This window comes from Dendronephthya gigantea, unplaced genomic scaffold (assembly GCF_004324835.1).
Source record: "Dendronephthya gigantea isolate DGI-Jeju-01 unplaced genomic scaffold, DenGig_1.0 000001F, whole genome shotgun sequence".
Lineage (NCBI taxonomy): Eukaryota > Metazoa > Cnidaria > Anthozoa > Malacalcyonacea > Nephtheidae > Dendronephthya > Dendronephthya gigantea.
The window spans coordinates 2,196,447-2,212,893 of NW_021163011.1; the positions used below are offsets into that span (position 1 = coordinate 2,196,447).

The window sequence follows — 16,447 nt, forward strand, 5'->3', positions numbered from 1 at the left end:
TTGCTTCCCAGCACAGGATGGGAAATTTTAGGGAAAAATGGAGGAATTCCCGAAGACCAACGAACAGGCAGAATTGCAAAACATGGCGTCTTTGTAAGCGGAGTTTGCTGAGATTATATTTTTGATTGCTTGATATTTGAAGATGTCTAGCTCCCGATTAACAAGGAAGGTGACAGTGGAAGGATCTAAGAAGATCACAGATACGACTTTACCAAGAAAGAGTGTTTTTGACAGACTGGGGCCAGGTGCAGTGGAGGTATTTACACGATACACTGTTCTAATTTCAATTATTTCATGGTGCTTTTGATTCTGTTAACCAAGTTAAAGATGGTACGGATTGTATATTTAGTGCAACGCAGCCTTTGCTATGATATTCGCTATGTTGCAGACGTAAAAAATAACACCCAACCCATTGTTGACTCATGAGAACGAAAGAGAACTATCAAACTATTCTGACCATCCCATTTATTAAAAATACTAGAAATACATGCATGCAAAATCCCCTCGCCTGAAGCAATAAACATATATTTCCATCTCTGAAATTCTATAATACTCATTTGATTTCTGCTGAAAGTCCGTAAAGTAAAATCCTATATCTTGGTACAATTATAAAGTCGACTCTCGAGCTATCAAATTTGACTATAATCATAATTGTGCTATGAATAGTTTTAAATACTACAATTTTTGCGAAATTTCATTACTTTTTAAACAGATTCACCTTTAAAATTTCAGCGAAATTGACTAATAAATTCAAAGAGGTGTCATACATTTGTTGATAAATCCACATATTAAACTTGCAAAATACTTGCAAGCTTTAAAATACAAAATCTACCCATTTACCTGCTCAAAAACACTTTAAAAATGCTTCAAAATCATAGATATTTTACCATCCATTTGAATGAATGTTTTTCTATCCGAAGGCATCTTTTACATTATATTTTAGTCAATTTTACGAGTCAGTTTTTCTGTATATTTTTAAGACCATCAAAATCAAAAATATTATTTAAAAAAAAGTTTTAAAATTCAAAATATCAGTTATACTGACGGGACCCAAATTTTGATTTAGCCAATCGCACGTTTCTAAACGTTTGCTAGTTACCAGTTTTAACTCGTCTTGCTAGTTACCAGTTTTAACTCACACATGCGCATAACTTACAAAAACGCCCAACGTCCATGACATAATGGCGGACAACTTTCATTTCGCATTTGCTTTCCCGGGCGTAATTAAAATCTCCAGGCGGAATTAGTACCCTCGCCCGGTGCTTTGCACCGGCTCGGGGACAATTGTCTGAAATAATGATTGGCAAACCCAAAGGGCACTTTCCCTTAACACATGTTTAAATCTATTGTCAATCACCGGATAAACAAGGTGCATTTTATGTGAAGATTATTGCCAAATTCGCTCAAAAGTTTATAGGTGTGGGATTTCCTGAGCTATCCAAACCTAAATCTAAGCTTATATTATGAAATGATTATTTGGAAACAAATCTAGTCAAGTAAACATCACCATTTTTTTCTGTCTCATTAACAGACCATTTATAGACTTTTTGTTAAAATGTGTCCACCTTCAACACATTAAAACAATACAAAATCTTTATGGAATGAAAGTGGAATGTTATTTTTCGATTATTTATGCAGTGATTGCAATCAACAGTAAAAGCTTTAAAGTGGAAATTGTTTCATCAAAATTCAGGTTTACACTTTTAAAAACCCCTTTAATAAAGTTCAGTTGTGTTAAAGTTTTTTGTAGTCGAAACTAATGTCTTTGCAAAATGAAATATTAAGCTCAACAAAGCAATAAGTACAGTAAATATGAAATAAACAAATAGATACCTACCTGTTTAAAACACTTTGTATGTAGCTTATAGATTACACTTTTTTCATTTTTTGTCACTCATCTATACATATTAGTTTTGTTTAATTTTAGCAGGTTCTTTATTATTATAACTTTGCACATTTACAAGCTTCTCAAAGAAACTCAAATTAATAGCCTATTATACCAGATTCAGTCAATTTGTTTCCTTTGAAATTTACTTATGTAGCATTGTTCAGGTTTAATGGTAAAGAGCCAGCATCACTCACTGCTTGACTGTCAACCCTAGCTATTCTGGTTTTAGTCCTAGGGATAACAGGTGGGGGAACTTTAGGCTTTCGGGAGAACTGACAATTTTGGACTGGAAGCTTTACTGGGACTTTGCTGGGAACTTGTAACCAAACTGTTGCATTTGAGGTTTTATTGTTGTTGGATTTCTTCCAACCAGCTTCAGTTGTATCACATTCACCAACAGAAGCCATCATTTTACTATTTAATTTGTCACTGTCAACTGAGATCATTTTGTTTTCCGTTTTTGTCAACAAATGCATAGTTTCTTCAGCCGTTTTCCCACCAGATTTTAGTAATGTAAGATGCGTAGGTATGCGTACAGGAGCCTTTTTGGTGTGCTTTTTAACATTTTGGGAGAATTTAGTTACTGTCTTGAAACTGTTGGTTTTCCCAAAATTATTATTATCTGGCTTGCATCCTAAAGTTACAGCGGGTTCAACATGTTTCAGTTTTACGCTCAAGAGATCCTTAGGTAGAATCAGCATTTTTGATTGATTGCTGGGACAGTCTTTAATCTTGATATTTTTATGTGATGATATCTCCTTGCCATTTTCGAACTCTTTAGTCTCAGTAGAGACGTCAACGCTTGGTTTCAGCAATATGGTGTCTTTTGTAGAAGGTGTCAACTTTTCTTTATGGATTTCAAGCCTGATCGCCTCAGCTGAGCGTTTACTCCTGGAGTCCAACTTCTTGATGTCAGGGCACGCTTGAGCTCCATGTTCAAATACAGTATTTTTTATCATGTTTTGGCACTGCTCGCTGTTTATTTGTTGTGGACTAGCTGAGGGCAACGGAACACAAGGACAATTTACATAATCACCCTGGCCCTTTTCATTCTGTAAAGACAACCCTACACACTTCTGTGTCGTCATATCAACGTAGTCACGTGACGTAATATCAACGTAGTCACGTAAAGTCATATCAACATAGTCACGTGAAGTCATATCAACGTAGTCACGTGACGTAATATGAACATAGTCACGTTTCGTCATATCAACGTAGTCACGTGAAGTCATATCAACATAGTCACGTGACGTCATATCAAAGTTATCCTGTGAAGACATATTCACGTAATCGCGTGACTGCACATCCACATGATCCCGTGACTTTGAGTTCGCGGAATCATTGGGCACAGTGATGCTAGCTTGACTTTGTAACCGTATGGTCGCACGATTCTCACACGTTGCATCGCTGTCGACGAATTTAAATTCGTGGTCGTTATTTGATAATTTACTGCAACCATTGCTCTCGCATGCTCTGTCATTTTTCGGCGGCAATTCGTAAGTGTGTTTCCTTCTTGCGCTGCGAAGCGTGTGGGTGTAGTTACGTCGTTTTCCAGAGGCATATGCTCCTTGATACACATCGGTCTGGGATTCAATGTCTTCGCCTGGAGATCGGTCAATACACATGGTGTCATTTCTACTGCGTCGTGTACATCTGCGAAGAATTGCCAGTTGTGTTTTTAAAACGGACTTTTCCCTTCTTAGTTGGATTTGAACGTTGTTGTCATGTTTCGGAACCTTTTCATTCTTTCCAACAACCTTTTCCTCCAACACGGCGCTTGTTATTTGAGACTTGAAATTCCCATCTTGTGTCACAAGATACTGGAATTTCTCCGGGCTATTCAATTCCTTAAGATCGTATTTTTCGAGAAATGCACTGTTGAAATCGTGAATAATCTTTAGAGAAGCAGAATCGTTCTTATGAAGTCTTTTAACCACCGAAACCTGTAAGTTGTAATATCTGGATATTTGCAAGCATTTCACAGTCTTTCGGGGCAGAGTTAATGATTGATCATCATCTATCTCTGTTGCAGCCACTACAAGGTCAGGTTTTGAAATGTAAGAAATTGTCACCTTTCCAAGACTAGAGACCTTAAACTCGCACCATTCGTCATCCACTCGTTGCTTGTCATTTCTACTTAATAAAAAGCGAACCTGAAATGCAAAATACAGGAATTTAAACTGACGGTCGAACGTGCATATAGGAAGAACACTTTAGAACTGACAGGGCTTGTCATGAATTCATACTGCGTTTTCCAGTTGAGCGCAGAATTGCGAAAAATTATGAAATTGGGACGTCATCTAATGATGTTACTATGGTAAAACTCACAAGTTGTTCGCAAAACTGTCACGTTTGTGACTATAAATAGAAAATATTAGATATGAATAGCAATGAATAATTTCTACTGCAGTCTATTTTTAGTCGTGAGTTTTGGTTTTTCTGAGCTCGATCAGTATGAGATGTCGGATAGAATTTTTTGAGTTATCCTGTAGAAAACTGAAAGTTAATTTAGTCCTAAGACTGTTAAGACATGTTCTCACCGCTAGAAAATACATACACTAGAAAATTGTATATACACTTGTATACACTAGAAAATTAACATAGTTTTTCTTCACTGGACATTACTTCAGAAAAACGGTTAAAAAATAGTCGTATAGCAACTAGATATGCAACAGGGCCCAGTTGTACAAAAGAGTAGTTAACTTTTACCTGTAGTGAAAGTAGAATTAACTAGGATTTAACTATGCTAAATGTAAATCGACTATGATTTTTAGCACTTCACTCGATGCAGGTAAATGCTATGGTTGAGTATACCGTTTTCTGATCCTAGGTTTAATTTGAAGTGTGTATATAATTCTATGCAAAATGTACTTAAAGAGTTTTATACAAGCAGCCCCAGTAAACTGTAATAAAATCTGGGACGCTAACTCCTTTATTTCAGCGCTATATTTGGTTGAAGCCAAAAGTTGAAGCAAAAAACTGAGTTTTTGACTTTTCTCTTCCGATTTTTATAAAAATTAGCGAATGACTATATTTTATATAGTTTTATAGACATCCCTAGATAATCACTCACTATATTTCTCGTTCAATTCTTGTAAAAATTGGCAAATGATTGTATTTTACATATAGTTCTAGTCGAATATTCCTATAGATAATCACTCACTACGTCTGTCTCAAACGTTGAAAAACTGAAAAATAAACTGCCTTCAAACTTGACTTCAAATATGACGGCCGAGTTAGCGATTCAGGTCTTATTACAGTTCACTAGATATGCACCTGCATAAACCTGCATGTCTGCATGTACCTTAATTGGCAAGCCAAACTCTCTCACAGCATCTTTCAACGTATACTCGCGATAGTCCAACAACGCCTCAAACTCAATGCGACAGCTGAACGGTACAGGCTCATCGACATCTCTGAATTTAACCACGGAGTTCCCTGCGTCAATATAATCAACTTCGACGATGGACTCCGGCTTGAAGTAATCGATTTCTTTGTCTTCGATTCTCTTATTCTCTAGAACCCGGAAATATTTTGCGCTCCCGATAACGTCCGTTATGTCAGAGACAAATATAGCATCGCATGTACCAGTCATAGGACACACTAGAAGCTTGTTCTCGCACTCGACTGGGATCGCTATAGTTCTACCGAGGGAATCCTCTGCGGTGTAACTGTGCTTCGGCACCAGCGCATGTAACATGAGAAGCTGATCATTTTCGATAATACACGTGTCATTCACGCCGTGTTGTCCTTCTTTTACACGAACTAAGTTAGGAACTCCGTATTTCTCAAGGAATTCACTCCAGAGATGTTTTTTCTTGCTCCATTTAAAGTAAGCAATCGATTTCGTTTCGTATTTCGTCATTTTCGTATCCATGGTGCATGTCATAGGATCCAGTTAGCGTATATTTTGAAAAAGAAAATGAAAGCTTTCTTGAGTCACGCATTCAATGAACCACACACGTGGGCTGTAATATTTTGCCCTTCTCAAGTCTATTGTTGATGCTTTAGTACCGCTTTTCAAATAGGAAGACATAACTCAAGTGGTTTTGTCGGCGAAAGGCGTGGTTTTTATGTCATAGACAGTCGGCGTTTCAATTCTCCCTTTTTTAATGCCTAATTTAGGCCTAAAATATATTCAAAGTAACATGTACAAAGCACTTTATACGTCAATGATCACCGAAAATAGCCATCGCCGTCTGCCGGTGACATACGAAAACAGCAATTCAGCAAACATAAACTTAAAGGGGGCATCGGACAAAGGCGCATCGGTTCTGCTCATAGCAATGAGTAGTCTACTTGTTTCAAAATTTCATAGTCTACTTGTTTCGCATATCTCTGAACATCAACTCTGTCTCATATTCATTTAAAAGTATGGCGAACTAAAAGCGTTCTTGATTCGCAAATATTCTGAAAGCTCTTGATATCTTTGGAAATATGCGGATTAAAATTTAAACAAAGCGAACTCTAAACTACCTTTAAAGAGGGCTTTCACGTGCTTCTTATTTCCAAGTAGAGTAAACCACGCAACTTTGAGTGGCCTTAATCATGTGATGTAAAATATACACCCAATTTAATTTGCATAAAAATATGTAAATTCATAAGGATTCATTCAACATTCTGGTTTTCAAGTAGGGCATATATGTTCGTTTCTGACCTGAGGATTTTAAATTAGAATTTAGACGTAGCCTTTCCTGGTCTGCGCGAAACCACAACACTTTCTTGTACTAGTGTATATAACTGCGTATCTGCCTTTTAAATAATACCGTCCAACATCTTGAGCTGTCACCGTTTGTTAAAGTGTTGACACTCAGTGTACCAATCAGGGTCCGTTGGAAAAAAGATAGCGCTTAACTATGATTAGTGGCAGAATTAGCCAATCAGAATCGTGAATTTTCGTTTTCTCAAAATGTAGTATAGTGAAATTAAACTCGTAGGGCAAATGCAGGGGGGAGAAATAGCTAGCTGGATAACATATTCTGTAGTATTTTAATTAAGAGCAAGACAGACATGCACAAATGTGAACCAGCGATGTTCAAAAACGGCATGCAATATCGGCAAGTTATAGCCAAGGCATTGCCCGCTTGATATAGTTAAGGTTTAAGGTTTTTGTTTGACAGCCTTTTTTGATTAGGTTATACTTGTATTGAAAACTTATTGGGTTTTTTAAATTTTAATTCCATCTCTGTAAAGGGTCTCCCCGAAAAGAGTACCGAGTTGTCAGTCAACCAGTTTTTGGGAGCTAGTTCTGAATTTCCAGTGATTACTCTATCCTAAACAGATTTTATAGCAAAGCAAATATATCCGCAATTCAAAGCCATGTCAACGCATACTTTTTTTTTGCAATGTGTCCAGGTCCACAGTTTCTAGTAGAAAGCTATCTAACCTACAGTATATACCATACCTCTTACCCTTCTTACCGAACAAGGCACCCACGACTTCTTTATTAAGCTGAGATGCCGCATTGTTTTTATGCGTAATTCGGCGCATGCGTGCTGTTTTATTGCATAATCCGTTTTGCCTCTATATATAGAGATCCCAGTCTAGAAGAGAGGACTACAGTGATCCCGTGGAAAAATGTCGTTATTGGTTGAAAGATGGACGCTGCCCTTTCGGAAGCAAATGTCGATACGATCACGGTTCGACGTCTGAAGGAAAGTCGAAACTAAAGATAATTCGTAGCATTGTCAGGTACATTTCCACTCAGAATTAATTGTTTTCACGACGATGAAAATCAAACACAACTCTAAATTCAAAGTAGACACTTCATGTACAGTCAACTACAAAAATTCGCGTCTTGTTGTTGAACTGTTCATTATTTTTTTCTACATGCAATTAATAATTGTTGAAAAGAATTCACCAAACTTCGGCATGTTTATTCTTCATATCATGTTCAACCTCATTCAATCTCACTCCCGGCCATGTCGTCTAGTGTTTTCAATATATCCTAAAAGACATTTCTCTTTTTTTTCTTCAACAGCAAAAACGATGAACCAGGTGAGAGCAAAGATGTTAATTGGAAAGAGCTTTATAGTGATACAATTCCATATTCCTTAAAAGTATAGCACATACTTTCTGTACAACGAAGCGACTAAATCCAATCATCCAATAGCGACTAAAAAATTTCGTGAAGTTCAGCTGATTTTGTTTGTGATGAAATGATTTACCCTAATAGATTATGCCGTCACTCGCATAAAAATGAACTGTTTAAAGCCAAATTGAGGCCTTCTTCCTTAGCTATGAAGTAACTCTGCACCGTAATGTAAGTATTCCTGTATATGTGTATTTTTGTAGTGCGAGTGAAACGAGTTCACAGTCCGGATGCGGATTCATCTGACCATACCTCGAAGAAACCCACAAAGCGAATGAAGGCTGAAAGTATTAAAGTCACAAAAGAATCTCTACGAGAAGGTACACAATGTAACTTTACAGTATTCAAATTATTTAACAATTTAATGATAATTTCTTATTCCGCTTCACAATATTTATATGAAACTAAATATATGGATGGTTTTTCAAAGAGAAATATATAAACATAACATCATGAAACCTGTGGGAAAATAGAATTATTTATAAACTATTAGATTTCACTTTCTATTTTATTGTGATCTTATTTTGTACTTCAGATTGAACTGGATTTTCTGGCCTACTGTACATAACAGTAAAGGCATATTATAGATCTATAAGAACTTGTCATGCTCCTCCTCGTGGTCAACCAAATTGCAGTATGGGATGTATCAATTAGGCGTGTATTTGATTTTTATGTATTTAGATTCAAAGTTGGTGAAGGAGCATCGAAGGGCACCAGAAGAGCCGAAAGTCGCTGAAAAAAGGCAAGACGTTGTCCACAAAAGATCGACATCCACCAGCGGATGGAACCTGCAAGATAACAGCGACAGCGAGGATGGGAATGAGGGGAAACAGCTTGATTGGGAAGTGAGAGGGGCCATGCATCATGCCCGTGAAGTGGCTTTGGAAGAACGCCGCAACGATCTGCGCCGGCAGATTGCAAAGATTGACCAGCACGATGAACCGTTGGTGAGGATGCCTAATGTCCCTCTCGCAGGGGACTCGTCGCCGCCGTATCAAGAGGAGAATGTTAAACCGGAAAAGAAAAAGAAAAGCAAATCCGACAAGTCGAAGAAAAAAATGAAGAAGAAATCCCACAAGGGCGATGCCCATCGCATGGAGGCCTTCCATGTTGGTGATGGTGATTTTGGAGAGAAATCGAAGAAAGCAAATAAATCATCGGGTGGGAAAAAGAAGAAAAAACACAGCAATGATTCCGATCATGAAGAGGCAGAAGTTCCGTTTAGGAAAGAAGAATACGAAAGCGACGTGTTTCAGCGCGAGTACCACGAAACGAAACGAAAAGGGGATGGTTTTCATTCACCAGCAGAGCACGACAGCAGAACTAGACATAGCCACGAATCGAAGCGTGAAAAGAACATTGCCCTTGTACAGTTCGAACCGGAGATCCATCACGTTGATAAGAGAAATCGTTCGCCTCATATACTGGGCGAAGCACGTCCTGCGACGTACGAAAGAGAGCACCGCTCCGTGGAATCTCGTGGACCAAAGTACGAACGGGAGTCGCGTCAGATGGACAGGGAAACGCGACAGCTGGAAAGAGAAGAGCGACAGTTCGAGAGGGAGACACGCCAGATGGAGCGAGAACACCAAGCTCAGCTTGAGAAAGAATCGCGTCAGTTCGAAAGGGAATCACAACACTTGGAGAGGGAATCACGTAAGACACAACACGAAAGGGAATCTGGCCAAGTTCACGGTGAAAGAGAATCACGACACTATGAGAAAGCATCGCGCCAATCCCAATTTGAACGGGAATCGGGGCCACCATCATTCGAGAGAGAACCTCGAACGACCCAGTTTGAAAGGGAATCCAGGCAAGCACCATCTCGACAGCAGCCATTTGCGAGGGAGACTCGCTCGACTCACTCGGAAAAAGAAACCAGACCGCCATACAACGAAAGAGTTCCGCGTTCGCCTCCTTTCGATGCAAGAAGCAGTTCACCGTCATTCGAGAGGGATGCTCGCTCATCGCATCAGGAAACCCGTTCACCCGTCGTGGAAAAGCGAAGCCGTCAACAACAGCAGGTCGATCAACCTCGCGGTGAAGACTATGTTCCGCACAAAGGGCAGCAAACTCGCGAGAAGCAAAGGACCGGAAAGGCAACTGAAAGAGTTCCTGAAAATAAAATTGATAGAGTTAAAAAGAAATCAGCTCCTCAGCGCAGTCCTTCACGAGAGAAGGTGCAAGTGGTTGAACACAAAGAATCGGTAAGAGAAGAACGAAAATCGAGGTCTAAAGCCGTGGAAGGTATTCAAAAGGATGTAAAACAGAAGGCGAAGAAAGCGGAGAGACAAAGAGAGGCTCCTGATCCTCCAGTACCGCAAGAGTATGTTAAGTCGCAGAAAACTAAACCGGGACAAGAAGAGAAAAAGAGGAAAGGTCCGCGTACACCATCGCCAGAATTCAAGCAGCAGCTTCCCCTGTCTTTAGATATGGAAGCATCGTATATTATGGATACATCCACCGCTGTCTCTCAAAGGAGAGAGAAGAATGACTCGCGGCAGAGAGAATCGCAAACTGTCGTACAGAAAGAAATAAAACTTGCCAAAAAGAGTAGACCCGTTGCGAAACAACAGGCGCCCGAAGACGTGTCGGAGTCGAGCGACAGCGACAGTTCGAGCAGCTCCGACGAGTCGGAGAGCGAGGAAATGGAAAGTGGGTCGACCGAGGAGAAAGAAGTTCGCGGTAAGGTGCGCAGACAACCGGTTGAACGAGAGGCGGAAAAGAAAAAAGAAGTTCCTGCAAAAGAACCGAAGCGAGATCAGCGCAAGGACAAGAAATCCACGGCATCGCGCGATCATTCTGAACACGCGGACGAGACCTCGGAACGGACGAACGAGGATTCAAAAAATGTGCCCGAAGGAAGAGAACACCATTCTGACGAGCGCAAAGAACGTGCCTCGGACTACGATCGCCGTGAGGAAGAAAAATATTACCGTGAGCACGCGAGAGATCACAGGCGAACGCGTGATGAAGGGGTTGATCGATGCATGGAAGGCAGGGGGTCGAAGGATACGAGGGACCCCCGGGACTCCCGGGATCATAGAGACTCGAGAGATTATCGCGAGTTTCAAAGAGTGGATTACAGAGATCCTCGCGAAAGGGAACGATTTCGTGAGTTTGAAGAACGGTAGGTATCTATAAGTTGCAATATATTGGATGGAAGGCCCGAAAAAAATCTCATTTTATCTCGAGGTTCTGCTGTGAGAATGGTTTTAGATTCCCCTGCATGGCATTGAATAGACGGCCCAGCAATCTCAGTTGACTAAGTTACAGGTCATTCGTTTGATTCCAATCCGTCATTTTTTTAACTGTACGGTTTAAATAACATTTCATGCATTGCGATTCTCATCCATTCAAAGAAATTTAAGTTAGAAACTGTGCACCATACTTCAGCTCTAAATGCATGTGCCGCGATCAAATCCACTGTACCAATTTCATGCATGACCATTCCAAAGATGCAAATGATTGGAAAATTACATTTCGATTTTTACAACTTAACTAGAGATCGTCGCCATCCGTTTGACGCGCGACACGATTACAGAGATGGTCCTCCTGACTTTCGTGGCGCTTGGACCCGCGATATGCGAGGACGCGACGGATACGATGGATATGATGCTAGAGAATATAACGAGCGCCGTGGAGAGGGCAGAGTTGGACATGGCGAGTTTAATCGACACTACGATCGGGATAGACCACACCCTGATAGAGGTAAGATTGTGCTTTAGGTACTTATGTTTCAACTCTTTTATGTTGGACAAAGACACTTCGGCCTTCCAATGACAATTACATTAATTTAAAATATGATCAACGATTTGTTCAGCTATATAATAAAATGAAGAATAACTTCTAGTTAGCCGTGTTCCGAATGTGCAAGATTATAAAAAGACACTAGTAGCTTTCTGCAAATGAATGGAGTCAAGCAGCCAACTGTTTCCAACAAAATTCCAAGAAAGCGGCTGTCATATATAAATAATAGGGAGATTTAGCACGAGGACGTGAACGTCAAATACGACGTGAAAATGGCGAGTAAGTGGCGTTGCATGTCCATATTATTGATGCCAGTTAAATTAGAGCTTATAAATATTGTACATTTTAAACGTTTTTTGGTTTCTGTCTGTTGTTGCCTATTCATCTCCATATAAAGACAGCTATATGCCAATCACTTGTGGAAGCCATGGTTAATACGAACTCAGCTGTAGCTCATACTTCATCAATATCCTGGCTTTTTATTGGCGGAAACGTATAAACAACATTTCTGAGAATTCCACGTCGGCTTACCGCAAGGGTGCATTTTTGTGTCTTGTTGCATACTTCGGTCAACTTTTGCAATCGCATCATCTTTCTATACGTACTTTTCTTGCGAGACTATGTGCATTACTCTTCAAAAATTACCGCCATCTTTTGTGTGAACTCAGATATGCATTCTTACCTAACAATTCTCACACGTCAGAAGGACTTTCGGTGGATTGACGGGTTAAAGGTGTGACACATGTATATTATCAGCAGTAATAATAACAAAGCGTACAATGTATTCTATCTCCAGGCGGACGTTTCAGAGAAATGGAAGATCGTCCTGACCCGGGGTGGCATGAACGCAGGGGAGAACGTGGGTATAGAGAGTCTGAGAGATACCACGAAGGACGTGAGCGATATCAGGATGACGGGAAGACATCCAGAGGTAAACGTTCCCGTGCTGAGGCCGAACAATCTCATGGAGATAGGAAAGGTCAGTTCATACCTATTTTGTGTTATTTGAGTAGGGGCGATTTTCATTAAGTGTAATATGTAGCACGATCGATTTTTTGGAATCGCTTTCTCTCGAAATGCGTGCAGACCAGCTTATCTGATGAGATTTAATCTGCCTAGCTGTTTCCTCTAAATTTCCCCCCTCCATTTAAAACAAGCCCTTTTCAAACGAAATTCCCTTCTCCCACAAGATGGATTTACTTTCTGCCCTGTGTAAAAGACTGCGAGTTATGTGAGATTTTCCTCTGTTAAAATACATGCATTGAAGCTAATTTCGTAGGTTTCACTAAACATCTAAATCAATGTGATTTGAGTGGTGGTTAACCTATAATGTTTCAACATTTATATACAGCACGGGAGTGAGGCATTGATAAAAAATTGCTTTTGCATCACACAATCAACACACAGTGAAGAACTAGTTAACTCGAAATCGACTCTCTGTAATCAGAGCAGCTACCACTCGAATCTATGTTGCCACATTCAACTTAAGAATTGCTGTTCTTGTCTCATTAGTTATGTCTCTCAGCATTCCTAGTTAGCATGTCTTTACCTGAGACTAGTTATTAGTTACTAACTGCCTAATAATCCGCTCAAAATGTGGCTTTCTGTGTACGGTAGGTCACCGCAAGGAGCGGAAACGTGGCTCTGGAACACCTCCAGAATCAGAAGAGTGGGATTATGAGGAGGGTCATAGTCCTGCTTCTGAAGTTAAGGAGCAGCAGACGTCCTCGAGGTAATTTTCTACATTTTATTTTGTCTTCTTAATAGCGCTATGCACCCAACAATATAGAGTTCTCTGTATGCACCACGTTCCTGACAACTTTTATCCGGTTACAAATTTTAGAAAACGGCCAAAAGTATCACCTGGCCCTCCACAACGGTCTGACTCGGTGAAGCGTAAAAAGGTTTCTACCCCTGAGCCATCAAACCAGGACGCTGCAGCAAAACCGATTGACGATGTTGAGAAAAAAGAGGCAATTTTGAAGATGGACGATAAAGACGCTAAAAAGTCGCGAAAAGACAAAGATAAAAAGACAAAGAGACGCGATTCGTCGGATGAAGAGACTGGCACTACCAAAGCTTCCGCTGGTACACCGGACGGAAGGCGTACGCGGGAAACTTCGAAAGACAAAGATGTAAGGAAATCGAAAAACAAAGAACAATTGGAAGCAACGAGGAAATCTGGTTCAGATGTAGATGGTGATGCCAAAGAACGCCGCAGTGAGGTTGATAGTACCAAGGAAAGTGAAGCAGTGCTCACTGAAGAAACGAAAACCGAGAAAAAACCTGGCGAACAGGTAAACTGAATTCATTTTTGCGGGTACCTCTCAGGAAGTCACCCTTCCTAATGTGGGCACACTTCCACTTGGTAGTTTCACTCCCACGAAAATATTTTCACCTGCAAATTTTGTTGCGTAAAATTATCGATTACTTCTGTAATATTTGGTGGTACCCGACAACATCTTTTTGTACCAACGCCCTATGTATAGCTAGCCAGGTTAGCGAAGAAGGTTATAATGGTAATAACCTGCCATCACTAATACCAGATGTAGCGAAATATTTTCTTGCCTTGTTCTTCGATGCCTTCCACAGCCATCAACCCTAAAACTTCCTATTTAGGAATTTCAATCCACTATTTAGAACACACTCAATCATTTGCCATGGAAACAATATATCTATTAATATTCACTTTACTTTACGTTTCCCTGTCTTTTTATACGACCTGTGAACAACTAAACACAATTAACATTTATTCCATGCCGATTTGTATTAAATTTATTATTTATCACAATTTGTCAAGCCTTGCTCGGATGTAATCATTGTTTCGATTTCCGCGTCTTTTCTTCGGTGGCTGGCAGCCCGCAATTCCGGCAAGATGCTAACGAGGTTTCGTCTGGCAAAGTGTCAACGAGGTGCATTGATCGTACTATATATAAGTATTGATCTTTTTGTATATCTAGGAGTTCAGTGACTGGAGTGATGGAAGCGAGGGTGGTGAAAAAGACAAACCAGATGGCGCTTCAAACGCTGAGGAAAAACAAGTAAAAAGTAATGTTTCAAAGAACAATGATGACAATACTGTTGATCATGATGGCTCGTTTGAGGATGTTTATGATCCCATCAGTGATGACGAGTTAGAAGCCATTATTGCTGATGAAAAGCAAGAAAGTAGAGTGAAAGAAACGACACAGACTCTTGATATCGAGGACGTCGACTGGAGCGTATTGGAGAAGAAGACAGAAAATGGTATGAAACCTGAAAAAATTGTCTCCGCAGCCAATTTATGGACCTGTTTACAGTGCCCCAAAATTGCCAGTGACATTTACATTTGGATTGGGTTTATCAAGTGTTGGTTAGGTCCAGAGTTAAGCTCTGGTTCTACGCCCTTTTCGTTTTCTTATTTAGAAATGGAATAAAATTATTTTCTGATCTAAGTGATAGCAAGTGAGGGCATGTAGTTTAACATGATGCTAATAATAACATCATACCACATACTTCTGGCTTATCTCACCTACGATTTATGAGGAAAAAAATTACTCAGGCCTTTTCGCTTATCAATCGTCACCATCCTAATCTCCATTGCTGTCATAGGGTTCGCGGAACATGCAAAGTCAAATCCCTTTCAAGATAACTTTTTCCTTCACCGCAGTTTTTGCGTTGAAAATTTTTACCTTAGTTTCACACAACCTTCTGTTTTTTTTTGTTTTTCTCTGGTGTAGTGTCGGAGCCTGGGGACTACATCAAGCGTTTTTCGGCTGGAAATATATTCTCCCGCATCGGCATATCCTCGGCTCTGGCCGGAGCTTCGCTCACCAAAAGAGTTCAAGAGAAATGCTCGCAGGATGCTCCTGATAGAGCAATGAAAGACTTACTTCTTGTCCCTGACCAAAAGAAACTGACAATTGGCGCATTGGTCGCTGCTGAAGCAAGAAAGATGAAGGAACGAGAGAATGTTGTCAACGACATAGGACCATGTCGTCGAGCTCTGTGTGCTCGCAGAGACTTTCACATTCGAAAGCAGCTTCGTAGACTCACCACGACAAAGGTATGTGTAGGCGTTTTCTAGAACTGCTTGTTGATAACTTAACCTGGGTTTTGCCTTGAGAGGCGACAAATGGACCGTGGGATCTCTTGAAAAACATGTCTACATTTCGCAGGAAAGAATGAAAATTTTCTGAATGGAAATTGGTCTCTGGAGATCTCGTCTGCTTTTTCTATTTATTGGCCTCTCATTGTTTCCTCAAATCAACTTTTTCATGTAGCAGGAATGTAATAAATCTTTGTAGCAAAATAGCAGGTTTTTTGTCTCTGTTAAAAACACTTGATATGATTGATGTCAATATAGCGGAGTTTAGTTTTCTTATTTATTTTATTTATTATTTTCTTATTGTCTGAAGGTAGGGATTTTTTATATTGTGAACATTATGTTTCTCCATTAGCTTGGGAAAAAACTATTGATGGAAAACAACGCAGTTGAACCTGTGGATAGTGAACTGTTTGCATTGAGCGTGTCCATCTTCAGACGTGGAAAGACTGATGTGAAAGAGGGGTCGCAACCTCCACCAACACCACCATCAGAAGCTCCTCAAGTACTTGCATGTTAGTTATGGTCAAAAATCAAAATCGTTGTAACATTGATATTTTTCATGAAAGCATTCTTGTAAGAAAATGAATAAAATTTCCTTATCAGCTTTTCTCGTTGCCTATTTTAGCGTTGC

General features: G+C 39.9%; 1 protein-coding gene across 1 annotated transcript; it reads left to right on the forward strand.

The window, feature by feature from the left end:
- The first annotated feature begins 47 nt into the window (after positions 1-47).
- LOC114524847 (zinc finger CCCH domain-containing protein 13-like) lies at positions 48-16,413 on the forward strand. The gene is made up of 12 exons (XM_028546050.1): positions 48-256; positions 7,422-7,579; positions 7,869-7,885; positions 8,183-8,299; positions 8,661-11,109; positions 11,485-11,690; positions 12,526-12,708; positions 13,347-13,461; positions 13,573-14,026; positions 14,690-14,975; positions 15,449-15,774; positions 16,169-16,413. Exons 1-12 carry the CDS (start codon positions 143-145, stop codon positions 16,331-16,333), a joined length of 4,590 nt encoding a protein of 1,529 aa, XP_028401851.1. The 5' UTR covers positions 48-142; the 3' UTR covers positions 16,334-16,413.
- The last annotated feature ends 34 nt before the right edge of the window (positions 16,414-16,447 follow it).